Below are 17829 nucleotides of genomic sequence, written 5' to 3'. Positions count from 1 at the left end.
GTCTTATACACTAGCAAGTGGCCATCTAAGATGCATCAATTGATCTGAACCTACCAGGAGCAAAGGAGATGAAGAATACCAGAGACACAAGGTAATTATGAGCCCAAGATACAGAAAGGACCACATAAAGCAGAGACTATATCAGCCTGAGACCAGAAGAATTAGATGGTACCTGGCTACAACTGATGACTGCCCTGACAGGGAACATAACAGAGAACTCCTGAGGGAGCAGGAGAGCAGTGGGATGCAGACCCCAAATTCTAATAAAAAAACCAGACTTAATGGCCTGACTGAGACTAGAAGGACCCAAGAGGCCATGGTCCCCAGACCTTCTGTTAGCCCAAGACAGGAACCATTCCCAAAGCCAACTCTTCAGACAGGGATTGGACTGGACTATGGGATAGACAATGATACTGGTGAAGAATGAGCTTCTTGGATCAAGTAGACACATGAGACTATGTTGGCATCTCCTGTCTAAAGGGGAGATGAGAGGGTAGAGGGGATAGAAGCTGGCCAAATGGACATGAAAAGAGAGAGTGGAGGGAAGGAGTATGCTGTCTCATTAGGGGGAGAGCAATTAGGAGTATATAGCAAGGTGTTTATAAATTTTTGTATGAGAGTCTGACTTGATTTGTAAACTTTAACTTAAAGCACAATAATAATTAAAAAAAAAAATCAAAAGGCTTATTGCACTGGGCAAATCTGTTGCAAAAGACCTCTTTAAGTGTTAAAAAGCGAACATGTCCCTTTGAGGAATAAAGTGTACCTGACCCCAAGCCATGGTATTTTCAGTCACCTCCTATGCATGGAAAAGCTAGACAATAAATAAGGAAGACTGAGGAAGAATTGATGAATTTGAATTATGGTGTTGGCAAAAAATATTATTGAATATACTATGGACTGCCAGAAGAATTTGGAAGAAGTACAGCCAGAATGCTCCTTGGAAGGGAGGATGGTGAGACTTCATCTCATGTACTTTGGACATGTTAGGAGGGACCAGTGCCTGGAGAAGAACATCATGCTTGCTAAAGTAGAAGCTCATTGAAAAAGAGGAAGACCCTCAACGAGATAGATTGATCCTGTGACTTGTTAACTTAGGGATCCTATTATTGGTGTTTAGTGCAACAACAATAAAAACAACTGAACTAATTTAAGATCAGTTTGATTCCTTTTATGTTACATTCATAGTGTCTAATTATGGTGAGTGAATGAATCAGTCAGTAGGCATCCTAGGTTTTGAGGTAGATGTAGTCGTATATTTTATCTCTTTTAGTCTCAAATAGTCTTAAGAGGTAAATTGTTACAGACTGATTGTTTAGATGAGGACTCTAAGACTCAGAGCATAAGAGACTTTCCCATTGCCATACAGATGGAGAAGTTGGCAGAGTTAGTATTTGATACCATTTATAAAAAAATTTTTTTTTTTTCTGGTTAGGATGCTCCTACGGCCCCACAGCAGGCCTTTAAAGTGGCCAAACTGTTGTGAATGTAAGTGAAAAGACCTCATTTACCTCTCAGCCCCCTATATATTAGACTACCTCTCTATCATTCCATGGAAAGCCCTCCTGTTCACCAGTGGTAACCTTCCAGTTGACAGTTTAACAGATGTTTTTTGTCCATGTCTTATTTATTAACTAGTTTTTCATATTGTCATTGCTGCCTTCCATGAAACTTCCTCTGGCTCCTCCTGACTTTTCTTCTTGACCACTGCTTAGTCTCCTTCACTGGCTCATCCTTCTGCTCCTTAAGTAATTGATATTCTTCTTCTTTTTTTTTTTTTTTTTGCTGTTTATAACCAACTACTGACTAGACATATGTGCTTAAATATACCTTAAATATCTCAAATGTAACCTGTCCTAAACTGACCTAATCACCAACCTCCCCCAACCTTTTCTTTTCTTAAACACTGTATCATTGTGAATTATATCACCATCTTTCTACTCATTTCTTATCCTTCATTCCATGTTGATGACCACGTCTGTTGATTTATCTCCTAAATATCCTTAAATATTTCTCTTTATCCTCCAGCCATTTCTTTAGCTTAGGACTTCCAGTTAGAGCTTTACGTTTTTCCTTCAAACGTTTTTGTTATATAATATATGGTATTTAATATATTCAACAGATATTTACCAAGGATCTGCTATGTGCCAGGCACGGTTCTAGATCTGAGGGGTACCTCAGTGACTAAAACAGATTTCCAGTCCTTTTGAAACTTATATTCTAGTTAGGCACAGTGGGGTGGGGTGGAGATAAACAGTAAACAATAAGCATAGTAAAAAAGTTAGAAGGTGGTGTGCTATAGAAAAAAAACAATAGAAAGGGGAATTGGGAGTACTGGTGATTACAGTTATAATTTTAGATAGAGTGGTCAGGGTTGGCCTCATTGAAAAGGTGACATTTAAGGAAAGATTTGAAAGAGGTGAGGGAGTTAGCTATGTGGACCTCTGGAAGAAGAGTGTTCAAGGCAAAAGAAGGGGCAGTACAAAGATCTTAAGATGGGAACATACTTGCCACATTGGAGGGATAGGAAAAAGTTCAGTGTGGAAGTAAGCAAAAAAGTAGGCAATGAGGTCAAAGAGATCATGGAGAGCCAGATGAATTAACACTTTAAAAAGATGGCTCTGGATGCTTTGTTGAAAATAGACTGTGAAGGTGAAGGGTGGGAGACCATTTAGGAGGTCATTGTAGAAACACAGGTGATGATGGTGGTTTGGACCAGGGTGGTAGCAGTGGAGATGGTGAAAAGTAGTTGGATTCTGGATCTGTTTTGAAGGTAGAGCCAATAATGGCATTCTGGTTTATTCTCTAAGCATGTAAATTTAATTATTGGTAATCTGTCCCCAGTAACTGATCCTTATCAGATATCCTGACTAGATAGTTTCTGAACCTGCAAAGTTGTGTTACACAATATAGCAGTTTCCTTCCTTCTTTTCTGTCTCTTTCCCTCTCTTCCTTCCTTTCCATGTATGCATGTCTTATATGTTACTTCCCACTGCCTAAAGGCATTTTTTTTTTGCATAGAGATAATTTTTTAAACATTTGTTTTCTATACCTTTCCATACTGTATACAGTGCTAAACTCATAATCAGTACTTTATACGTATTCATTGATTTCAGTTGAATTTCTGTCAGTATACAGATTGTGCTAGCCACATATCCATGATGTAGGGAACGGGAAAGAATTTAGTACTGAGAAAGAACATCAAAATTGGAAATTTTTCTAACTTTGTAACTGAGATGTTCATGAATGGCTTCATTTTTAGTGTACAACTTTGTAATAATATTACCCATATTTAAATGTATGTCTGTATTTAAACATATATCTATACAGGCATGCCTCGAAGATATTATGGGTTCAGTTCCAGACTACCACAATAAAGCAAATATCTCAATAAAGCGAGTCACATGAATTTTGAGGTTTCTCAGTGTATCTAAACGTTATGTTTATGCTAGGCTGTAGTCTATTAAGTGTGCAGTAGCATTGTCTAAAAGAAAACAATGTACATACCTTAATTAAAAAATACTAAATTGCTAAAAAATTCTAAATATCATGTGAGCCTTCAGCAAGTCGTAAACTTTTTCCTGGTGGAGGGTCTTGTCTCGATGCTGATGGCTGCTGACTGATCAGGGTGGTGATTGCTGAAGGTTGGGGTGGCTGTGGCAATTTCTTAAAATAAGGCAACAGTGAAGTTTGCTGAATTGATTGACGCTTCCTTTCACGAAAGGCTTCAGCCTAGCACGCGATGCTGTTTGATGGCATTTTACCAGCAGTAGAACTTCGCTCAAAATTGGAGTCAATCCTCCCAAACCCTGCTGCTGCTTTATCAACTAAGTGTATGTAATATTCTAAATTCTTTGTTGTCATTTCAACAGTGTCCATAGCATCTTCACTAGGAGTAGTTTCCATTTCAAGAAACCACTTTTCTTTGCTTATCCATAAGAACCAACTCCTCATCATTTAAAGTTTTATCATAAGATTGCAGGAGTTCAGCCACATCTTCAGGCTCCACTTCTAGTTCTTGCTGTTTCCACCACATCTGCAGGTACTTCCTCCACTGAAGTCTTGAACCCCTCAAATTCATCTATGAGGGTTGGAATCAACTTCTTCCGAATACCTGTTAATGTTGATATTTTGACATGAATCACGAATGTTCTTAATGGCATTTAGAATGGTGAATCCTTTCCAGAAGGTTTTCAATTTACTTTGCCCAGGCTACCAGAGGAATCACTGTCTATGGCAGCTATAGCCTTACGAAATGTATTTCTTAAATAGTAAGACTTGAAAGTCAAAATTACTCCTTGATGCATGAACTGCAGAATGGATGCTATGTTAACAGGCATGAAAACAACACTAATCTCCTTGTACATCTCCATCAGAGCTCTTGGCTGATCAGGTGCGTTGTCAATGAGCAGTAATATTTTGAAAGCAATCTTTTTTTCTGAGCATTAGGTCTCAACAGTGGGCTTAAAATATTTAGTAAACCATGTTGTAAACATATATGCTGTCATCCAGTCTTTGTTGTTTATCTATACAGCACTGGCAGAGTAGATTTAGCTTAATTCTTAGGGGCCCTAGGATTTTCAGAATGGTCAATGAGCATTGGCTTCAACTTAAAGTCACCAGCTGCATTAGTCCCTAACAAGAGAGTCAGCCTGTCCTTTGAAGCTTTGAAGCCAGGCGTTGACTTCTCTGTAGCTGTGAAGGAAACCCTGATGGTGTAGTGGTAAGGTGCTATGGTTGCCAACCAAAAGGTCGGCAGTTTGACTCCACCAGGTGCTCCTTGGAAATTCAAGGAGGCAGTTCTACTCTGTCCTATAGGGATGCTATGAGTCAGAATCAACTCGGCGGCAGTAGGTTTGGTTTTTTGTTTGGGTAGCTATGAAAGTCCTAGACGGCATCTTCTTCTAATGTATGGTTGTTTTGTCTATGTTAAAAGTTGTCATTCAGTGTGGCTGCCTTCATCAGTTCCCTCAGCTAGATCTTCTGGACAACTCACTGCAGCTTCTGCATCAGCACTTGCTCCCTCACCTTGCACTTTAATGTTATGGAGACAGCTTCCTTCCTTACACCTCGTGAACCAACCTTTGGTAGCTTCAGACTTTTCCTCTGTAGCTACCTCACCTCTCTCAGCCTTCACGGAGCTGAAGAGAGTTGGGGCCTTGCTCTGAATTAGGCTTTGGCGTAAGGGACTGTTGTGGCTGGTTTGACCTTCTATCCAGACCATTAAAACTTTCCCCATATCAGCAATAAGGCTGTTTTGCTTTCTTATCATTTGTGTGTTCACTGGAGTAGCACTTTTCAATTCCTTTGAGAACTTTTCCTTTGCATTCACACATTCGCTAACTGTTTGGTACAACAGGCCTGGCTTTTGACCTATCTCAGCTTTTGAAACGCCTTCTTCTATAAGCTTAATCATTTCTAGCTTTTGATTTAAAGTGAGAGATGTGTGACTCCTCCTTTCACTTGAACACTTAGAGGCTATGGTAGGGTTATTAATTAGTCTAATTTCAATATTGTGGTATCTCAGGGAATAGGGCTGCCCGAGAAGAGGAAGAGGGATGGGGGAATGGTTGGTTGGTGGAGCTGTCAGAATACACACAGCATTTATTAAGTTCACTGTCTTATATGGGTGTGGTTCATGATGTCCCAAAATGATTACAATAGTAACATCAAAGATCACTGATCACAGATCACCATAACAGATACAATGATAATGAAAAAGCTTGAAATATTGTGAGAATTACCAAACTGTGACACAGGCACACAAAGTGAATACATGCTGTTGGAAAATGGCGCCAATAGACTTGGCTCGATGCAGGACTGTCACAAACCTTCAATTCATAAAAAATGCCACATCTGCAAAGCACAAGGAGATATATAAATAAATGAGATATGCCCGTATTTAAATGCAAGTACAAACTATATTTCAAAGCAGAAATTATTGATAATTTTAAAATTTCATTTTTTTTTTAATTTACTGCTTAAATATTTCAGTCACAGCTGCTCACTCTCAGAGCAGTTAATTGAGATAATTATGTGGAAAAACCTTTTGTTAATATTAGAATATAAAATTTTTGAATGTCTATAATTTTAAAGAAATCAATTTTTAGTCATATTTTTTTCTTTTAAAGATAATTATGACTTGGAACCTGCATCTGAATTAGGAGAAGATTTATTGAAACTTTATGTGAACCAGTGTTGCCCAGATATTGATATTTATGTTGATGGAAAAAGTTTTAAAGCTCACAGGTAAATAGAAATATGATTGATTTCAACGGTATGGTGGGATGGTTGTCTTTTTCTAGCACAGTGGTTTTTAGGCTCTGAGTCTCACAGGCCACTGGGGTTCCACAGTGATGCCTCAGGGGGTCTCTGACATGGGAAGTTGGCCATTAGGGCGTTCTGCCTGCAGGCTCACATGTGCACCCGTGCACTCACATACCCACACAGACCTGCTTCAGCCAGAGCAGGTCCTCTGTCATCTCTGCTTTACATCGGAAATGAATCTAAAACTTCATTCGAAGAAAATGTTCTGTTGCCTAAAATAGGTTTGAAAACCACTGTTGCAGAAAATTTAGTTAAATGCAGTTTTTAATTTCACAGGCATTATACTATTGAGGATGACTGTTTCTACATGAATGACACATCTTCTCTGAATGCATTTTGGCTCAAATTCTGTGATTCAAAATAGATGATACTGATGAATAGCACTGATGAGGAGTTTTAGGACTTCAGTGTACTAAAAAAAAAATTATTCTGCTTTTGAATTGGATTGTTTAAAGATTCCAGATTTTAAATTGAATCTTGCTCCCCGTTTGGTCAGGCTCTTTTGATTCCAAGTCACAGAAATCTGCTTAAAAGAAGAAAAAATTTTAATAAGAAATACAGGTTATTGTCTGTTGGAACTCAAAGGAAATAAATACAGCTGGGCTTCACAATGGACCAAAATGAGAACCAGGAAACTGAGGAACCCAGATAGTTATCCTCCCTCCCTTTCTTTGGGTTTCAGATAAGGTGTTGATAAGAAGTTGTTCTGATACTCCTGCAGAGGAAGATACAGACTGTTTACAGTGGCAAGGAGCAACTACACCTTCTAGGTTCAAGAGTGCACAACCTTTATTTTTTTTTTAGGCTATAGGAGTCCATTACCAGAAACCACAGTGTTAATGTTTGTGCTCTCAAAAGTCATACTCGTTTTGCCAGTTAACTGACAGTAGTGCATTGCTGTACTCTAGGATTGCCAGTTTTGAACCAGGCTGTTTACTATTCAGTATTTGAAGTGCACATATTAATCTCTGGGAACATGTATTTTGTAAATATATATACACGTATTTCCAATTCTTATGTAATCTCCACTACATACAGGAAATATGGAATGTAAATGATTAGTGTATTTTCCATAGCCTGGATGTATATTTTCCCAACATTGTGTGTATGTATGTTGTTCTTCTCCTCCCGCTTCTTCTCCCCCTTCCTTATTTTCTTTCTTCTCCCCATCATTGTCTCACCATTGTCTTCTTCTTCCTCTTCTCACAATTTTATCTTAAAAATTAATTTAATTTTGTGTTCAAGTTTTTCTTCAAACCATATGGATATCATACCAAAGTTTTTTTTTTTTTTGGTACATCTTATCATTAGTAATACGTACTACAGGCAGTGTTGCAGCGTGTAATTTGCTATTATCATTCTCAGATGCTCACTTGCAGATGTAAGTTGGGGACTATCCGTATTGTCTAAGTGCTTACTGTCATCATCATCATCCAGATGATAGGCCCTTGATACAAGCTTCTGTGTGGACGGCAGCAACAGACTCCATGCCCCTTTACTTTGGTGAGACAAGGAGAGAAACAGGGTCTGAGTCACTTGGCTTTCTGCTAGTCCAAGGCGGAGGGATAGCAGTAGGCCTCTAGGGGAGACCACATTAACTGGACTCTTCTGTTACGTAGACCTTTCCCTCCGCAAAGCACAAATCCCCTGCCCTTCCCTTTTGTCCTCGTTTATCTCTAATACTTCTGTTCAAAACAAATGAGGAGAGTTCTTTTTGTTATTTTGAGGGAGGGGTATGATAAAAGAAGGGCCCGTTAGATTTCATGGATCCCATTTGTTAAGTTTCGCTACAAGTTCACTGTGTATTACTGCCTGAGATACCAATATACATTACCTCTTGGTGTGAACTTCTCTAACATTGCCTTTCTGCCAAAAGTACTCTCAGCAGCTAGATGAATACCATCTTGATGTCATGTATTTCTGTTTATATTCCCTCCTGTCACCTTCAGTGTACCCTTAAGCACCTACTTGACCCACTCCATTGCTGACTGGCCATTTTATCATGTGATTTATTGTTTTAAAGTTTTCTGAGAGAAGTCAAATCTGCTATTTTTTTTGCGATTTCAACATTTTTTACATGTATAATTCAGTGACCTTAATTACATTCATCATGTTGTACAACCATCACTGCTATCGGTTCCTAAATTTTCCCATCACTCTTAACAGAAGGTCAGTGTCCCCTAAACAATGAGTCCCTCTTTCTCCCTCCCACCTTTTCCCTGGTAGCCGCTAATAATCTCTATAAATTTGCTTATTCTGGATATTTCATACAAATGGGATCATACAATATTTGTCCTTTTGTGGCTGACTTACTTCACTCAGCATAATGTTTTCAGGATCCATCTATGTTGTAATATGTATGGGGACTTCATTTCTCTTTATGGCAGAGCAGTATTCCATTGTATGCATGTACAAAATCTTTTAAGAGAATTTATTTATTGTACTTCTTTCATAATTAAGATCCTCTTATGCTACATTATTGAAAAAGCTAGGGAGTGATTCCTAATTTTAGCTTTTTGACATTCAAGATCTGATGTCCCTTCAAAAAATACCTCTCTTATCAGTGCCTGATATTGTATCTTTAGACATTCATTCATTGAGTTAAGACCTTATCAAATCCCCTTTTTAAAATGTAGATTTCTCTGAATATTTAGTAAATCAGCCCTGAGTCAGGAGGTCAGTGTTCTAGTCTGGGCCATGCTACTCATTAGCTGTATACTCTTGGGCACACCAGCTGAAAGCTTTTTCAGAAGCTGTGTAGCTTAGTATTTAAGATGTCAGTCTTTCTGGGTTTAAATTCTGATTCCACCACTTTGTTGCTGGGAAGTTACTTAATTTCTCCAAGTCTCAATTTCTTTATCTGGAAAAGGAATAATAAGCATTGCTTCTTGGCCCCTTTGGCTAAGATTAGGTGTAAAAGGAATAATAATAGTAACTATAGCAGAAGATGGCTTTGAGGATTGAATCAGATAATGCACCTAAAGCACTTAGCAAAGTGCCTGGCACGTTGTAAGCTTTCACTAAATATTAATTGCTGTAAATATATATCTGTAAGAGAGGCACAATGTTGCCTGCTCTACCTTTTCTCTGCAAACTTGGGCCTAAATCTTGTCAGTGGCTTGTTTTTGTGTGACCCTCAAGCTAAGAAGAGTTTTTACATTTAGAAAGGCTTGTTAAAAACAACAGCAACACAAACAAAAACAAAGGATATGCACCAGGGACTGGCCAAACTTAAAATACTTACTGTCTGGGCTTTTACGGAAGGTTGCCAGTCCCTCTCATAGAATTTTTTTTAAGCTTAAATGAAATGATTATAACTAAACTCCAAATTACCATGTAATAAAGTGAGTAACTAGTATTGTTATTTACTTTATTAGTGATAAATGGTCAACCCTGTCTACATGAAAGGTTTAAAGTAAGGATAAATTAGATGCGGGAACAACAAAGGGGAAAACCGGCCTTTGTGGAAGGTTGCGATGGGGACCATAGCAAAACGCACTGGGTGCATGAGAGGAGAGGCAGGAAACAAAGCGCCTACAGTAGAGGCTCTTCTAACTGAGCTCTATATAACCTGCTCCCCAGATTCTCTCTTCAGAACACGCTGACACATGAGGCTGAATTCTCAAGGCTAGGAGACTACTCTCAAGTATGCTTACACATTTCTCTTCCCATCGGTGGTTAAGTCTGTGCCTTTCAAGAGTCATCACTTGGGTTTGTTACAAACCTGTTTATGCCATCCGCATTTGTTATTTTAATGATAGAAATTCATAAAATATCATGTAAACCTATAATACATGAAGTATGAAAGAAAAAGTTGTTATTTCAGTGAAAACAGATGAATGCTTTGGAAAGATAAAATAAAGGACAGGCGCTTTTAAATTCAGTGGAGATGAAGCAATATAAAAGTTTGAAGGGAAATTATAAAAATCTAGAGTAATTTATACACGGATTGCTTCATAAAAGCTTTTAAATTCTTCACTTTAAAGAAATTTGCACTAGAAATCATAGATAACGTGTATGGGTATAGTTTATGCAAGAAAAAGGCTCCAATCAGCAAACCTATATTAAAAGAAAGATTTTGAATGAATGCACTTTTTAAAATTACAATGAAATGATTTATTCACTCCTGTCTTCTTTTATTAACCAAACAGCTACCATTCCCAGTTGTGTTGGATAATAGGGCATCCACTGCACTTTACAGTTTAACCTAAGAAAGACTAGTCCTATGAGATCTGTAGTCAAAGGATGTCATAAAATTCTTAAGACAAAGCTAACTTTCGTTTTTAAAAAGCATACGTTCTCTAAAATATTTGCAAAGATGTGGAGTAGGTAGTAATGACAGCTCTAAAAGTTTAGGTTTACTGCTCAGTTATGGGGAACTAAAGGAAAAAAAAGTCTCAGAGCAAGAATACTTAAAAAAATTAGTCCAAGTAAAAAATGCCCTTTTTAGAGCTTCTCTGAGTAATCCAGGCCATTATTCTGCCTGAAGTGGTGAATCTAGTTCAGCTAACATCAGGAAGTATTGAACAGCAGCATATTAAAGCGACAGCAAGGGGGAAATTAGGGCATCTTAACAGAGCCAGAAGCAGCATTGTCAGTTGAGATTAAATTTGATCAAAAGGTGAAAATAGTTTTTGGCATGTTGGAAAATGATGAATTTGGCAAAGATATTTAATGCAGCATGTTATCTACAGCGTTATTTTTCAATCTGAGGCTTGCATCCTAATTAAATAGTTTAAAATTTAATTTTAAAGTTTAGAAAATTTAAGTTCTCTAAATGTCTGCTTTAGGATCAGGATAATTGTTTGAGCCTCAGATGTGTTGACTTCAGATCTTCTGAAAGCAGACACAAATAAGGCATTAGATTTGCAAGAAATTTGTTAGGGTAAATGCGTGTCAGAGGAAATGGGAAAGAAGCCAGAGAAGGCTGGGAGAGGTATCAGACCACAACGTGAATATGACCCTGAGTGAAAGAGAGAGGGAAGGAAAGTTGGGTGTAAGCATCTTAGACTAAGGAAAGTTTATCAGAGCTGTTGGAAATTTGCCTGTCTCCCAGGAATAGGCCTGACCTAGTATCCCTGCCACACTCAGTCATTGGCAGGGAACAGCCTGTGGGAACTGTGGCCTGGTGACCAATGTGGTGATAGATTTCAGAATGCGGTAGTTGGGCCATAGGTCAGTTACACAGTCAAAGATCTGAGAGGTGTACCTCTCATGGCTGCCACACATGAAGTACATATTTATATATGTATTTACCACTAGGCATAGTCAAAGTACATGGTAGGATACAATTTTAATGGTATTCTTTCATTAATTGTCTGATGAGTACTATATGCCAAGTACTATATTTTGTGCTGAGAGTGAAATTCATAAAGAAAAAATGAAGTATGTATAATCAAGTAGATTATAAGTATTAAAATTTAGCATAGTCATTGTACCATGAAAGACTGCCATGGCTAAAGCCCTGGCAGGATATTCAATAAATTGTTAAAAAAAAAAAAATCATTGCCATCAAGTCCATTCTGACTCATAGCAACCCTATAGCACAGAATAGAACTGCCCCATAGGGTTTCCAAGGATATAAATATTTATGAAAGCAGACTGCCACATCTTTCTCCTGCGGAGTCGCTGGTGGGTTTGAACCGCCAACCTTTTGGTTAGTGGCCAAGCACTTAACCACTGCACCACCCACCAAACCAAACCAAACTCATTGCTGTCAAGTTGATTCCAACTCGTAATGACCCTATAGGACAGAGTCATAGGATTTCCTGCCCTGTAGGATTTCCAGGGAGCCGCTGGTGGATTCTAACTGCCGACCTTTTGGTTAGCAGCCAAACTCTTAACCACTGTGCCACCAGGACTCCTTAATACATTGTTAACAATGGTGATTCTTAAAGAGTGGAAACAAGGAAGCAAGGAGAAGGCTTAAATTTTTACTGTATATAGTTCTGTATTAGAGCTTATTATAAGCATGTATTTTATAATTAAAAGAGCTTTAAAAATTTTTAGCTTTTCATGATTGAGGAAAGAATCATAGAATGAGTACTAGTTTCTGATTGGGTCATATAGGTTTAATCATACTCTAAGGTATGACCTCTAATCTTTGGCTTCTCTTATAGAAAGATAGAAGTTACACAGCAAACTTAGTGAATAAAATATTTCACTTGATCATCAGGTTCTATTGCTTTTTCTTTCCTTTCTACTTTCTTTAGGCTTAATTTACTGTTCTTTTTGTGGTTTTCTAAGGTGGAATCTTAGGTCATTGATTTGAAACCTTTTTCCAAGATAGGCATTTATAGCTAGAACTAGTGTAAATGGCATTTTTAAAATTTCATTTTCCAGTTGTTTGTTGTGATGCCTGATTATGATTGGATGCTACCTGGACATTTTATTAAATTTTTATAGAAATAATTTGATGCTCTGGCTGATGTTAATGCAGAGAGGATTTCGTTTTGTTTTTGGCTGGCAGTTAGGCTAGATGCAGATCACTTTAATCTAGTCAGGAATTGAGCTGATTGAAAACAGAGCTTCATTTCTAATAAGGGTTTGTCTATTTCCTGTTCACTGTTGTGCATAGGGTGTAGCCCTTCGGGGTCCAACAGAAATACGCAATAGCAGTCCTTAGGAAAAAAAGATACATTTATTGCATGTATGTCTGGGTTTTTTTTTTTTTATGTCACTATCTTAATAGGTAAATGTTTTTGTTACTTCACAAGCTAATGTTTTATCATTCTCAGAGGTCAATAGTGGAACCTGTCCTGGAACATGAGAAATTGATGACAAGAGGACTGAACTCCTGGAGTATGCATACCTGTTTTGTTAGTGGTCCAGTTGAAGAAAGGTTGTCTAATATTTAGCATAACGCTTGATTTTCTGAGGTTAATTTGATATATAATATTGAAACATATCTTGTGTTGCAGCCAGTTTCTCTTTAGAAGGGAGCTCTTCGTGCGCATCATCTTCCATTACTAGAAAATATTTAAAGCAGCTTCTGCATTTATTTGTATTTCAATTTTAAGCCAGGTCTCTTTAACGAGCTCCAAACTTTTATACTAACTATCTACTTGATAATTTCACATTGCTGTCCAATAGGCATCTTAAAATTAACATATTCAAAACAGAAAACTTGATTCCTTCCTCCCACCCCACCAATCCACAAACCATCTACTACTTGCTTGTGACAAAAACCTAGACATTATCTTTGATTCCTCTCTTTTGCTGAATCCCCACAACCAGTCCATCAGCAAGTCCTTATTCTACCTTTAGCCTCCAAAATATGTCTCAGATTTGTCCATTTTTCTATCCTTACTGCTACTATCCTGGCCCAAGCCACTGATATCTGTAAGCGGTCTTCCTGTTTCTACTCTTGGCTCTCTATGATCCATTCTTTACAAAGCAGTTTGAGTAATCAGTCTTTAAAAAATCAGATCATGTCATTGTATTGCTTAGTACCTAATGGTTTCTCATTGCAGTTGAAATAATATGTAAACAAACCCCTTGCTATGGCCACAAGGTCCTGCATGAGCTGACTCTCTGCCTCATCTCGTATCCATGTTCTAGCTCACTATGCGCAGTCACACAGGCTGTTTTCTTCCTATTCCTTAAGCACACCAAGTTTGTAGTCCCCTTAGGTTCATTGCACTAGCTAGTTCTTCTGTCTAGAGTTCCGTCTCCCAGATCTTTGCATAGCTGGCTCCTCCTTATTCAGGTTCGGCTTAAATGTCACCTCCTCCGAGAAACCTTCACTGACTACCCAGTCTAAAGTAGCCTCCTCTCCTAAATTCTGGAGGAACCAAGTTCCCTCATTACCATCTCCTCTGTAGCTTCACTCTGCTTAATTGCATGCATAGCACTACTTAAAATTATCTATCTATCTGCCATCCATTTGGAGCCCCGATGCATAGTGGTTAACAGCTTGGCTGCTGACCAAAAGGTCAGCAGTTTGAATCCACCAGCTGCTTCTTGGAAACCCTATGGGGCAATTCTACTCTTTGCTTTGTTATCTTTCTCTCCTCCCTATCTCTCTCCATGCTTCCATTCCATCCCCCACTAGAATATAACATTGTGATATATGTCTCATTTATTGCTGTATTCCCAGCACGTAGGATAGTGCCTGGCACAGCGTAGAAGTTAATAGATATTTGTCGAATGAAAAATAAATTAATTAACATTTATCTCACAAGACAATAGAAATTCAAAATAAATGATATTTCCTGTCATTTTCTCAAACCTAAGATACGGCTTTTCTTGAGTATAGTTAGGGCAAGTTCTGAACTAGAGCTCAGGACCTTTAGAGTTTTAGTCTCTAACATCTTTTGGTCTTTATTTCTGTTTGTAAATAATTTATTACTCTGTTAGTCATGGAAATAGTCCCAGTATTATTGTTCTCAGTAAAGAGCCTGTATGAAAAAAAATTAGAAAGATAAAAAAGGTATGGAAATTAATGTTTTAGTTGAACAATAAAATACTTAGGTATAAATATAGGCAATTAAAATACTTCATTGTAAATACAGGCTTGTAAATTTTTTTATTATTGTAATAATCCTACCCATGCACACAAACAACAAAAGATAGTCATGTTTTAGAAGGTTAAGATGAAGAGTTTCATTAAAAAATTATATTTTGCATGGTGCATAAATACTCACCTGTATTTTTTTTCGTCTCCCCTTTAGGGCCATTTTAAGTGCCAGATCTAGTTATTTTGCTGCAATGCTGAGTGGCTGCTGGGCTGAAAGCTCCCAGGAGTGCATTACTCTTCAAGGGTAAGCATAATTTTTACAAGGCAGCTTGACTGCAAATGATCGCAAATAATGCTTCATACAAAGCACTGTTTATGAATCTGATTTCTCTGTAAGCCCAGTGAAATGTGTCTCATGTGGTAGAATTCAGTGAAGTACATTTTCTGAAAACAAGAGATAGTTGGGATCGTTTAGTAATAAAGGTAGTTTCTGATTATTTAAGATTTTAAATGCCAGGCTAGGGGAGTTTATTATCCTGTGTGTAAAAGGGATGCACAGATGGAGCAGTTGGTGAAATTGTATCATTACTGTTGAAAAAACCCCTGAAAGATACATCCTGCTGATAAGGTCCCTTCGTTATGATGACTTTAAAGTATCTGCTTAATGTAAGAAGAGCAGTGTTAGCAGAGCCAGAGTCTAAGTGTGCCAATTCTAGGGATAATCATGTTTGTGTAATTTTGAAAACTTGTCCAGGGACTATGCTTGATATATTCTAGACCTCATTTTCAAGAACTATTAATTCACTCTCATGAGAACTGAATTCAATAAAAACTGAAATGGAAAAGTAATACTACGATGACCCAGAATGCAACATTTTGGCATTTATTAATAATCATGTAGTGAGACAAAGGTCAAACAAGTGTATGATTTGTGAGACCTCATTCTACAGCAGGGAAGGTAATCTGGAGAGAGCACGTGACTAATTTTTTTCTGGAAGAAATCTTATTTCCTTGTAGGTTTAGTGATAATTTTTATTATTTGATACCTATTATGAATATTGTTGTTCCCCTCACCAAACAGATTCTGTCCTCTTTCTCATTCACTATGTCTGTTAATTTTTTGAATCAATCTTTGAGATAGGGAAGGTGTATTCACATATTACAGATGAGGAAAATCAAGGTCAGAAGTTAAATGTTTTCCTAGGGCCTTCTGGTAAATAAGTGCTTGTGCTGAAAATAAACCCCATATTTTTTGATTCTTAGTTCAGAATCTATTCCACCACTGTCACTGAGGAAATACAAGGTTTTCCTTGGGTATGTGTTCTTGAGCTAGCTCAGACTGCTCTTCTCCACTGTTTAGATCAGTGATTTTCAATCTGTGTTCATTAGAACCCTAAAGTTCCTGGTAGGTACGTTATGGAACACATGGTATGGGGTTGGTTTCTGAGGGGAAGGTCATTTGGAAGGTACCCCTTTAACCAGAGTTGCTGTATTTTTATCTCTTTTATATTGTTCAAGATGTCCTCTGAGTTTAGCTACAGGAATATAGCCAAGGGGACTCCTTTTTTCCTCTGTCTTCCTTAATTAATACGTATAAATGAATTACATTAAACATTAAAACACTCAACTGTTTAAAAATGAGTCCTGTTTATTAAGAGGTCAGTGGACAAGAAAGTAGTAGTGACATCAACTATTGGTCTCTACTCCTTTACCTATAGTTTTCCATGTTTGATTTATGATGGAGGTGGTTGATCATGGAGAAATACCTCCTTTTATAATATGGCTTTACCGCTGGTCAACTTTACTAGCCTGTCCAATGGGGAAGACAAATAGAAGTAGCCAAATTGGGGTAAGGTATCATCCAAATGCGTAGTCTGTGCATTGTAGTAGTACCAGCCATAACTAGGCTCAGTCCTCTCACAGTATTGTTCCTTCAGTTCCGTTGTCATATGCAAGGTTCTGCCCCTTACTGATTCATCTCACCCAGAGTTGCTATATTGGTGGTGGGGCTCACTGCTAATGCTAATGCATTGGAGATTAGAATACATTTCTTTTTGGTTCAACTCCTTTATCTTGCTTGATAAAGCAAGGTTTTATAATACTAAAATGATGTTTGAAAGTGTTTCCTGAGGGATACATAGTTTTATCTATGTCCTTTATTACTATTATCACACAATACTATAATAAATAGCATACCCATTGCTGTTAAGTCGATTCTGACTCATAGTGACCCTACAGAGCAGAACTGCCCCATAAGGTTTCCAAGGCTGCCACATCTTTCTGCCAAGTTGTTGCTAATGGGTTTGAACTGCCAACCTTTCAGTTAGCAGCCAAGCACTTAACCATTGTGCCACCAGGGCTTCCTAATAAATAGTATAGTAAAGTAAATGTGTTTTACCTTTCCCTATTATATTTTGGATCAAATTAACTGTCTTAAATTATGACCTAAGATTTTTATCAGTATGATGGCACATAGGGTTGTTGGAAGGAATTTTAAAAAGTAAAATTCTTAAAAGGGTATTTAAGAATTTTACTTTCAAAAATACCACATCTTTTAGGAATTTTTATATTGCAACAAAGTAATCAATAAAACAAATTCCATTTTCCCATTAACTTATAAACCAGGGAAAATGCTTCCATGGGCAGTGTGGTGTAGTGGAAAGAACATGGATATTGGTGTTCTTATGCCAGTTGTAAAGAACCAAATAAAGTGCTTGGCACATAATATGTAATATTCATTAATATTTGTCATTTTCTTCTTTCCCTAAATTAGACTGTTCTCACTTTCTAGAGATAAAGAGGTTCAAATGAGGGCCATTCTCAATACTAGGACAGTAATGCTGGTTTTGCATGATCAGTAGCTTCCTTGAAATTTTGCAGCTGTGGGTTTTTGTTTTTTTTATTTTGATTGCAGAGCATTTTCTACAAATAGATTTGGGTGAAATCCTGTCTGTCTCTACAGAGAAGAACCACACTGTTTTTAATGAGCTGGTAACTCAAAGCTATAAACATGATATTTTTCAAAAGAGACAGCCTTCAATAAA

General features: G+C 37.5%; 1 protein-coding gene across 21 annotated transcripts in view; it reads left to right on the top strand.

Moving 5' to 3' along the window:
- The window catches only part of BTBD8 (BTB domain containing 8), a 143438-nt gene that overhangs the window by 27331 nt on the left and 98278 nt on the right, over positions 1-17829 (top strand). For 12 of the 21 annotated variants that reach the window (XR_007516708.1, XR_007516709.1, XR_007516710.1 and 9 more), the window contains 2 exons: positions 6132-6249; positions 15000-15089. Coding sequence is in view for 18 of the 21 variants with exons in the window: in XM_049879793.1 (XP_049735750.1) it covers positions 6132-6249; positions 15000-15089 (208 nt within the window). In the remaining 3 variants the exon portion in view is untranslated. Of the gene's footprint in view, positions 1-1435; positions 1489-3724; positions 3834-6131; positions 6250-13071; positions 13169-14999; positions 15090-17829 lie in introns of those variants that run through there. The other 9 variants (XM_049879803.1, XM_049879800.1, XM_049879801.1 and 6 more) reach the window with 5 other exon arrangements.

Source organism: Elephas maximus, chromosome 3, assembly GCF_024166365.1.
Source record: "Elephas maximus indicus isolate mEleMax1 chromosome 3, mEleMax1 primary haplotype, whole genome shotgun sequence".
In the NCBI taxonomy this organism is placed as follows: domain Eukaryota; kingdom Metazoa; phylum Chordata; class Mammalia; order Proboscidea; family Elephantidae; genus Elephas; species Elephas maximus.
The sequence above is the reverse complement of the archived record's forward strand: the minus strand, read 5'-3'. Positions and strand labels throughout refer to the sequence as shown.